This window comes from Populus nigra, chromosome 13, assembly GCF_951802175.1.
Source record: "Populus nigra chromosome 13, ddPopNigr1.1, whole genome shotgun sequence".
Taxonomy (NCBI): Eukaryota; Viridiplantae; Streptophyta; class Magnoliopsida; order Malpighiales; family Salicaceae; genus Populus; species Populus nigra.
Genome location: NC_084864.1, coordinates 13,743,497 through 13,753,833, shown reverse-complemented (window position 1 = coordinate 13,753,833; position 10,337 = coordinate 13,743,497). Strand labels below are relative to the sequence as shown.

Here is a 10,337-nt window from a genome sequence, read left to right as displayed (position 1 = left end):
TTGATATATTTTTAATTTAAAAATATTTTTATAAAAAATATCATACATTATATTAATATTCAAACAAATTTTTAATTGGAATTAGTTCTCAGAAGTACATTTTCTCACAATGGAAATCATTCGTACAAGCATTTGTATGGAATATAATGTTTGTCTCTTCATAAAAAAACGTAATATTGATAGATAGGTGAGCCCTTGTTCGCTTTCCAGGGATTGCCGCAGCTCCATGGATTCAACTTTGGTGTTCTCAGAGGTATTAATCAATGAGAAGGTGTTGGTGCCACAGATGGCGGGCCTGAGAACAGGGTGGAAAATAACTTTTCTGCTAGTATGGCATTTGCTGCATCAGAAGGATGGAATGCATCCCAGAACACGTAGTCCTTCCGGTTGCTGCATAGTTTTGAGTTAGGCAAGCATAAACCACCTATGGTGGTATCCACGTTGCAGCATGAAGTGTTGGAGATCTTGAGGCCTGAAAAATAAAACAAAAATTGCTCAGGGAAAAGGGCTAGTTCAAGTATCTGAAGGATAAAATGATTAAAAGATGGTTGAACTTGCCATAAGCAGTGGGATTATCAATCAAGTCCAAAACATCTCCGTACGCATCTGCAAATGTTAGTTTTGCATTTGGGAATCGTCGGTTTAGAGTGGCGATCAGCTTCTTAACTCTGGAGTTGAATTCTAACACATACTCATTTACTCTCTTTAAGCATCGACCTGTCTTTGATTTCACCCTCTGAGAAGGAATGCAGCCAAGGGGGCCAAGCCCATGAAAGACAACCTTTCTGGCACCCAGTTGGTATAGCATCTGGCATAATCAAGTTTCATGATGTATGGCTTATTGCTTAGAGAATTGTTTTCAAAACCTACCATAAACATAGCAGACATTTTAAGAAAAGAGAGTTAGAGAAGGTATTCTTTACAGAAAGCTGTTTGTCCAGTGTAGATATCAGGAGTTCCACAAACTCATCAGGTGTGTACTGCTGACCATCTGCTAAAAAGGGCTGTAAATAATTGTTGACATAGTCATTACTGCCTGCAAAGATACCCCAAAGATAAATCGTCATCCCTGCTTTTTTGTCCCAGCAAAAGGAGCTGAATCACCAGTACATTCAATTGTCAAAGCATGCCTACCAAGTCCAATGAAGTACATGGCCTCATTGCAAAGTTTGTTGGCAGCATATTCTCCTATTTTAGCCCTGATTGATTCCTTAGTCTTCTTAAAGCACTCTATCTGATCGTAAAAGGATAATTTCTGAATCTGCAATACAGAAAATTAACCAAAAAAAAAAAAAGGGGGGGGGGGGGGTTAAATACTATACAAGTGTGGTTATGTTGCACTCAGAGCAAGCTGTCAAGAACTTCTAAGCAAAATAGATTCTTCTGCAGAGAAAACAAACATACAAAATATAATCCTGTGTCATTAAGAATTCCTGCTCCACCAGATGCATAATTAACCCCCCTAAGCAATGCATCATCATTCTTTGACAAAGAAAGGAAAGGTGGTGGTGAGGGAATTCCAAGTTTTGCAGCTTCAAATTCCACAAAAAAACAGCAAGAAAAAAAAGTTAGTCCAACAAGCACTAATTCTTGGAACTCTAAGTTTCACATTTGATTTGTAAGATAATTAGTAGCAGCATTACAAATTATATCACCAATAGTCCTCCCATTTGTGAACCTTCCTGTTGCCCTTCCACCCGGAAAATCGATCCCATACCACGGATAATCAGACCTTGCAAGAGAATATTGAAGATACTTGTTGTTTCCAACTTCGGTCAATGAGTCACCAAAAATAAATGTGACAAGTGAAGCAGCTGATGCCAATGTTGTTGCCTTTGCTGCAAGAATGAAAGCAGCCAAAGCCAGTCCTAGTATTGCCATTGTCTGCCAATCTTCACTCGCTTGTGCTTGCTTCAGGAGTGGAGAATCATTGACATGGATTTATACTAAGTTCAGTGCCATATCCACTGCATGTTTAGTCATGCCTAGCTCCTCAAGTTTTCAGGTATTAGGTAATTAATTTCAAAATCATAGGTGATACTCTGTGCATAGAGGGTCTCATTTTAGTGAGTGCAACTTTTCTAGTTTTGGGAGGTTGGTGGCCTCTTCTAGCAGTTGGCCAACTCGTCTTACTGTCAGCAATATTAGTTTGGTTAGGTGTTTGCTCTAGGTAACATTAATGGCGTTGTTCAATGATTTACTCGACTAAACACTTTAAAAAACATCACAGGCATGATTCCCTCCCTTTTTCATGCAAAATACAGTGGACTTCATAGAAAACTTGGGAATACGTTTTTGCCCTCTTGAATGAAATTAAGACCAGAACATTGAAATGGGATGTCAAGTAGAGTGAGTTGGCCTTGGCAGTAGCTGACCAAATCTTCACAAAATAGTGTCTGTGGGTTAAAAGTTGTCAAATAATTCTCAGAGTACTGTCTACCCAAGGTGATGTTCAGCTTAAATGGGCAAAACTAGAATAGCCCCATTGTTTCAAGTAGTTGAAAATAGTTATTGAAAAAGTTGCTCTTTTTTTTTACTACTGCTTCCTTGGCCTTTGATGTGAAAGCTAAGCTGTATGGTTTCTTGGGACATTCGTTGGTAGTATAAAGAATGGAACGTTTTTAAATTATTTAAATCTCCAATGATGTGTTAAACAAGCACGTTCTCACATTCATATATGGTTTTTAATCATTAGTTGTTAGATTTAATAACTTAAACATAATATTATTCTTAAACTTTGCTACTTTCCATCTATGTTCTCATTCTTGTACATCAAGTTCGCTACATAAATTATTATTTTCTGAACCTTTTAGCCTTGCGTTGTTGTAAATATAGAATTCCAATGAAAGATACGATCGATTGATCGAGACACCCTAATAGAAAAAAAAATTACAAAACCATGTATTATTCTAAATTTATAATGGGAAATTTTTAAGTTGTAGATAATGTTAACGAATAGTATAAATTATATCTTGAGATTTCACCTAACAGTTTAAGTTATTGGATTGAATTGATTATTTGACATAGTATCAGAGCTTTAATGATCAAACGATTATGAATTCAAATCTTACTATCCACATTTATTTGATAAAAATTAAGCATAAGGTAATATGAATCTGCGTAAACTTCAAGATCAATGAAATTTCACTTGAGAATATGTGTTAGAGAATAATATAAATTATATTTCGAATATTTATCTATAACTTAAGTTGAACCTTTATCTATAATTTAAGCTATTGAACTGAGATAATTTTTTTGACATGTAGCATGAAATTCACTTTTACTATATATATATCAATAACAATTTAAATTATGTATATTCTAGAATAACAATCTTCAATATATGAAGCTTGAATCATCATCATCATCATCACTTACGTTTTAAATTCTGGAATGGTTTTCTCCGCTTACAAATTAAATGGCAGCTGATGAAAAAACACAGATCTACTAGGTATGAATATAAAACGAAAAGAATTACATGTATTTACAAACCCGCACATGCCCTACAAGGCTACACTACACACATAGCTAACAAGTCGACAAGTTATTTTTGAAAAACAACAATGGGTTCTAGAAACTCAATTGTAAGAAACCTAACTTCAGTGGGAATGAATTCATAGGTGTCTTTTAACGGTTTGGATACGGTAGTTGTTGAACTGTCCCCCTTTCTTCTACCTTCTCTTCTTTGTTCATTCATTTCCTGTCTTTATTTGCTTGTTTGTTTTTGGGCTAATAAACTATAGTTATAGTAGTTAAAATGTTTTTTTTTGTTAGGAAATATATTAAAATAATATTTTTTAAATTCATTTTTAACACCAACATTTTAAAAAAATATATGAAAAAATTATTTATTTTTTAAATACATACCACCACAAAAATAAATAAACAAGTTCTAAATCTTCAGGGGATGGCATCTTGAGCCTTTTGGCCTTTTCCATATCTTTGCATCTATGTTATTTTACTTTGGGACAATATGATGACAGATTCTTGTTCCTTGCACCAAAGTAATTAAACCCGGTTCAAGAATTAATCATAGATTAAGTGTATTAATCTAGATTAAAATAATATATTTTTAATTAAAAAAATAAATTAGATTTTAATTGAATCACGAGTTGATTAATCATGTTATCTAAATTTAATCAAATCAATTCTTTTTTTTTACCCAACCTAACCTAATTGCGGTTCAACTAGGTCTTGAGTAGAGACTTAAACCGAATTTAATAATTGTGCTTTACATAAATAGAATGCGTGCCATGTCATTAAGGTTTGGAAGAAAAACATGTGCATGGCAAACCCTAGAAGGGGAGTTGCATGCATTTTCCAAGTTTTCTGGAATTGGAGCATATTCCTTCTTGAAGGGCGAAGAAATGTTGTGATCGACAATCTGCATGCTGAATGGCTTTGGTAGGCTAATATTTAATTTTGGAGGGGAAGAGGAAAAATCATAATTTAATACTCTCCTCGTAGCCTCATAGTTCAATCCAATGAAGAGATCATTGTTCTCACCAACAAGGAAACGAGGCCATTGCTCTTGATTTTGATTAAAGGTAATTTTGTCACATATATTGTTTTAATTTATACCAAATATATAAGATTTTAATTGATTACAGAATTTCCCATCATTTAATTACTGTTGATTTCTTGTGGGATTTAAACCCTGTCAAGTATAAATATGTCCACACAATGAAGAATTAATTACTGGTTATTGAATTAATTTCTAGTTCATGAAGATAATTAATCACTCGAATTTATGTATAAAATATATATTATTGCATCAAGTCAACTCAGCATATATACTGGCTCTTGTGTTTGATCAACATCATGAATCCATTCAAATTAAGAAGAATAAGGTCTAAAATCTTGAATTTTGTCTTCTAAGTCGAAAGCAATATTAATATTATTTTACAATATTAAATTCATCTTGAAAATCTCTCTTACTTCCCATACCAACAAGAACAAAATAACAATCTCAGATCACTCACTTTAATCAAGATTAATATTAGAAAAAGAAGAGAAAATCAAGTAATCAACACGATGAGACAATGAAGAGAATATGTGCTCACCTAATCAAAGAAGATGGTCAAACATTATATACTGTCTTTTTCTTAAATTTCCTTAATTATGGTGATATGCTTTTTAAAATATTTTTATTTAAAAATATATTATAATATTTTTATTTTTTTTAATAATAACACATTAAAATCATTAAAAAAACACTATAAAAAACACCAATTTAATGACAAAAGTGTATCCAAAAGGCATTATATTCCCCATTTTTACACCTATCCTAACATGCAATGAAGCTTTATAGAAAATCTAATAAATTACTCTCTACATCCTTCCTGTTGTTGTGCCAAAGCGTCAAGACAAGCACCTAGCATCTTCACAGTTCACAATATTTCATCATCCTTCGCGTTTAAGCAAATAATATATGAAATTTTCAAAAGATAACACAAAAGACAATACACAATTCACACCCATCCTCCTCCACCCTCTTGAGCTTCCCACTCCACCATCCTCTTCCTTCCAGCATCCCTTCCTCCCTCCACTCTCTTCTCTCTCTATAAATTGGTATCCTACTGTTTTCACTGTCGTATAGGGCTAACACTGAGCTTCCTTTTCATGTGAGCTTATATGATAAACATTCTTTCCAATGATTCTAAGCCTTTCCCACCTTCTCACTCTCTCTTCTTCTTGAAACTTTCCCCTCTCAAACACAACTTTCCTCTCCATTCCTCATCCCTCTCTCTCCAAAATCTTCTCATAAATTCCAAGCAATTACCAGCCCCTCTCCCTCCCCCCCTCCCTCTCTCTCTGCACACACCCAATTATTTACCTCTCTCAAGTTTATATTCTTTCCCCCAAAATCTCTCTCCTCTCCCTCTGTGAGTGTCTCTGTAAGTTGCAGCTATTTACTTTCAAAAAGCTCTTTCCTTTCTCTTCAAAACCTCTATCTCTCTAGTTTTTTTTTTTTTTCTGTTCCAAGATCACACCTTTCTCTTGAAAGCTCCAGTCTTTTCCAAATCTGTAGAAATCCCACTTCACAAATCCCTCTCCAAACCTAAAACCATTCGGAAAAGATGTCTCTCTGTTGTGGAGTAGAATGTGTAGTTATATTAGGCTTTGCGCGCTGGGTTTGGAAACGTTGCACATACATTAGTGGTAATGACAGTGCAAACTGGACATTAGCATCACCAGAAGAGTTTGAACCAATCCCTCGTATGTGCCGTTTAGTCCTTGCTGTCTACGAACCAGACCTTCACAACCCTCAATTCATTCCTCAACATGGTTTCCGAATAAACCCTGATTGGGTTATCAAACGTGTAACTTATGAACAAACACAAGGGCGGGCCCCTCCTTACGTAATTTACACAGACCATGAAAATAAAGAGATTGTTTTGGCGGTTAGGGGATTGAATTTATACAAAGAAAGTGATTATAAAACGTTGTTAGATAATAGATTAGGAATGCAGATGTTTGATGGAGGTTTTGTGCATCATGGGTTGATGAAGTCTGCTGTTTGGTTATTGAATGAAGAAGGGGAGACATTGAAGAGGTTGTGGGAGGAGAGTGGGAAAGAGTATGATATGGTTTTCGCTGGGCATTCTTTAGGGTCAGGTGTAGTGGCTTTGTTAACTGTTATAGCGGTTAATCATAGAGATAAGTTAGGTGGGATTTCTAGAGAGAAGATTAGGTGTTATGCTATGGCTCCGGCAAGGTGCATGTCTCTTAATTTGGCTGTTAAGTATGCTGATGTTATTCACTCTGTTATCTTGCAGGTTAGTTTTGTTGATTGGATTGTGTTATTTAGTTGTTTGGTGTTTATTGATTTATTTGGTTCTGTGGTTTTGTTTGATCTGTGATGCCAATAAAGGCTCTACTAGTTTTGACTGCCTTGTGTATTTTTTTTCTCTGATGCTGATTGGTCAAAAGTTTGATTTATTTTGATCTTTCGGGTTTGAATTTTTTTTTAAGGCAATTGTAGGAGTTTGCAGTTAACTGTCGTTTAAAGAGGTGTTGGATATTTCATTTTAACTGGTGCTTTCATAGTTTAAATGCCTGGTTGCTGCAGAATCTAATTGATCTGTGTTTCGTATTGTATGATGGGCAGAATTTAGGACGTAATAAGTTGATGAATAGTGCAGTTAGTACCTTGCCTCCCAGCTAAATAAAATGAAACAAATCAGCATTCTTTGAGTGTGTGCCATAATCAATCATATTTTTGTGAAAGTAATTAGGATGCCAGTACATGTTTCATGTTATTCTTTGAATCTGCGTTGTAATAATGTTGTAATTTACTTAGATCACTCTATTTCAGTGTTAAAGACACTACCTTGATGTAAACATATTGCTCTTATTCAGGATGATTTCTTACCAAGAACAGCTACTCCATTGGAAGACATCTTTAAGTCAATCTTCTGGTTGGTATTCTTATGTCCATGTCATTGTAGAGGCTATCTGTGCCTTTCATTTTGGATACAAATCCTCATCCTCGTAAACTTAGTGGAGTGAGTTCCTATTATTATCTCTTAAACGAGGTGTTGATCCTTTGTACAGCTTGCCCTGCTTGTTGCTTTTGGTTTGTTTGAGAGATACCTTCATTCCAGAAGGTAGAAAGCTTAGAGATTCAAGAAGATTTTATGCCCCTGGACGAATGTATCATATTGTAGAGAGAAGATTTTGCAGGTAACATGTTCAATTTATCAGCTCTAACAGCTCTGTTAACAAAATGCATTAGCCTACCATGGCCCTAAGCAGTATACAAAACTAGCAAATTTTTATTGCAAAGCATTCACATGCATAATTTGCAATTTTGATCAAATTTATAGACCATAGTTTGCTTTTGACATCCTCTTATTGCTAAAATAGGTCTTACCTTTATAATCTGTGATCTTCTATTATTGCTCAACCCTCATTCTGTCTCTCTCAATAACAATCACACAAACCAACCGTTAGACGGTCTGCATCAAGATGCTCTTTCATTAACTTATAATCCATTCAGTTGCCCAATTATTGATTGTAAAATGATAAGAATGCAGTTTAATCATTCAGCTAACTAGCACCTTTTTTTTAATAAAGAGAAACTTTTACCATCCTTGTGTTAAAATTGGGTTTGAAAATAACTATATTCTCCTTAATTTGGTGTTTGATTCATAGTAATTTCCTCTCTCCCTTGAGAACATTGATGGTATAATTCTCACTGAAAACACTCGTGCATGTCCTGAAAAGTTTTCCTTATTCTTGTTGCCACAGATGTGGGAGGTTTCCTCCAGAGGTCAGAACTGCCATTCCTGTAGATGGAAGGTTTGAACACATTGTCTTATCATGTAATGCCACATCTGATCATGGAATTATTTGGATAGAAAGGGAATCAGAGAAAGCCTTGCAGGTAAGTCTTTTCCTTTTGATAGCATGTTTATGTTCCATTTCATTTATAATCATCTAGCAAGTTAGAGCAGTAAAAGCTTGGTCTCTTCACAAGCGTTTTATAGAACAATAGAAAATAAATAGTTTTACCTTTTAGTATCATACTGCAAAAGTTTTTCGACCTGGAATTAGCCATTTATCTGAGTACATGCCCTCATTTTTCCCATTCAAAGAAGGTTATTTGGATCAAGCATTTGAACCATTTGGATTTGGTGATGTGTTTTGTCTTTCTTCCTTCCTCCCTACAGATACACATGCCAGCCCACGGCTTATGCGTGCAACTTTGTATTAACTGCATATAATGTGTTTCTGCTTGATTTATGATTTATTCAAATCTGATATTTTGATACGTTTTTCTCCTTGGGGACAGGCGTCCCCCCCATTCTCCTCATTTACACAAGTCAGGCATATATGCTTCTTACCCCGCAGGGCATTGACATTTCTAATCCCTGTTTCATCAGTCCAATTTAAATACTGCTATTCTATAGTAGTTCTTTACATAAAATTGCTTCCCTTAAGATTGATAAGGGTAATTGTATCAAAACAAGTAACACCAGAGGGAGAGATTTTTTTCTTTTGCCCTTTAATTTCCAGGGCTCAACTTCTTTATTTGTTGAACAGTTTACTGACGGTTAATGGTATTGATTTTCCACAGAAAATGAAGGAAATTGATTCTGGAACCATTACAACTCCTCCAAAAGTACAGAAATTGGAAAGGATGCAGACAGTTGAGCAAGAACACAGGGATGCATTGGAAAGAGCTGTCAGTTTAAATATTCCTCATGCTGTGACCACCCCAGATGTAGAACCCTTGAAGGATAACAGGACAGAGCCTTCCCTGTCCGAAGGTGTCCAAGCCTCACAATTCAAATCGACCTCCACTGGCAGAAAGACTAACTGGGATGAAGTGGTTAAAAATCTTTTCAAGAAGGGCGAGTCAGGACACCTTGTTTTAAACAAAGAAGTATCTGCTCCAACTCACAACATTTCTGTTGGCCAACCTTCATGAGTACAATTTATTCTTTCATTCGACCTTTTAGTAAGCTGAAAGTGTGTGTATATCTTGTGTACAACTCCTGCTAAGATGCCATACAACCCCTGGTTTGCAGCAATGGGAGAAGATGGGGAACCTGCGTAGAAATGCACCCCCACCCTTCATCTTTATAATCACTTTTGTTCTTTGGGTGCTTCTCTCGCTCGGAAGGGGTTTTTCATTGGATTTGTTCATGCTATTTGTCATTCTCAGATGCAAAATCTTGTCTAGAGTGCAAAAAAAGCCAAGGATGAAAAAGAAAACCCTTGTGAAAACATTGCATCAGCTCAGCTTCTGAAATTGTATACTCATCCTTCGTGATGCTTTCTCATGTAAGGGCTTGTTAGCCGCGTTAAAGAATTCCAAGTTCAATTTTTTGGAGCAAAACTGCAACCTGAATGAGGGGCAATTGTTTAAAGAATCGTACTGCCTGGGCATGAATGCTTAATATGGCGCACAATGTGGAGAAATTATCACATAAATTCTCATCCTACCCACGCTACTATGCTATAAAGTTAGAGGATGATGAGCTAATTTTGTTCATGCAAGTATTATCAATGATTACATAAGTTCTTGGATTATTAAACGAGTTATCAATCATTCAGGCTGGTAGGCCTTCATAAGCACGCATGTCTTGCCCAACATCCAAGTAAATGAATGTTGAGGCATCGATGCTGGCATTGCTTTGACCTCACCTCTTCTTGTGTGTTAGCTTGTTTGATGTTTCATCAAACACATACAGACAAGAAGAAACTTTGGGGTTGTATGGTATCATTTTCTTCATCTTTTTTGTTTTGTAATTCTTTTTCAGAAGAAGCACTAAATCTTCATCGGATATTCAAATTAGTAAAAGCGATGATAATATTATTCAAAGATG

General features: G+C 35.4%; 2 protein-coding genes across 2 annotated transcripts; one reads left to right on the top strand and one right to left on the bottom strand.

Annotated features, from left to right (window-relative positions):
- LOC133670379 (GDSL esterase/lipase At5g37690-like) lies at positions 1 to 2,039 on the bottom strand. Its single transcript, XM_062090866.1, has 6 exons — positions 1,644 to 2,039; positions 1,405 to 1,532; positions 1,135 to 1,261; positions 924 to 1,036; positions 559 to 808; positions 1 to 472 (listed from the first exon to the last, which is right to left on the bottom strand). The coding sequence occupies exons 1-6, from the start codon at positions 1,879 to 1,881 to the stop codon at positions 261 to 263; spliced, it is 1,068 nt and encodes a 355-aa protein (XP_061946850.1). The 5' UTR covers positions 1,882 to 2,039; the 3' UTR covers positions 1 to 260.
- A 3,336-nt stretch (positions 2,040 to 5,375) lies between these two features.
- On the top strand, positions 5,376 to 9,847 carry LOC133670743 (uncharacterized). The gene is made up of 5 exons (XM_062091334.1): positions 5,376 to 6,779; positions 7,363 to 7,421; positions 7,558 to 7,686; positions 8,254 to 8,389; positions 9,083 to 9,847. Exons 1-5 carry the CDS (start codon positions 6,081 to 6,083, stop codon positions 9,434 to 9,436), a joined length of 1,377 nt encoding a protein of 458 aa, XP_061947318.1. The 5' UTR covers positions 5,376 to 6,080; the 3' UTR covers positions 9,437 to 9,847.
- Positions 9,848 to 10,337: the final 490 nt, after the last annotated feature.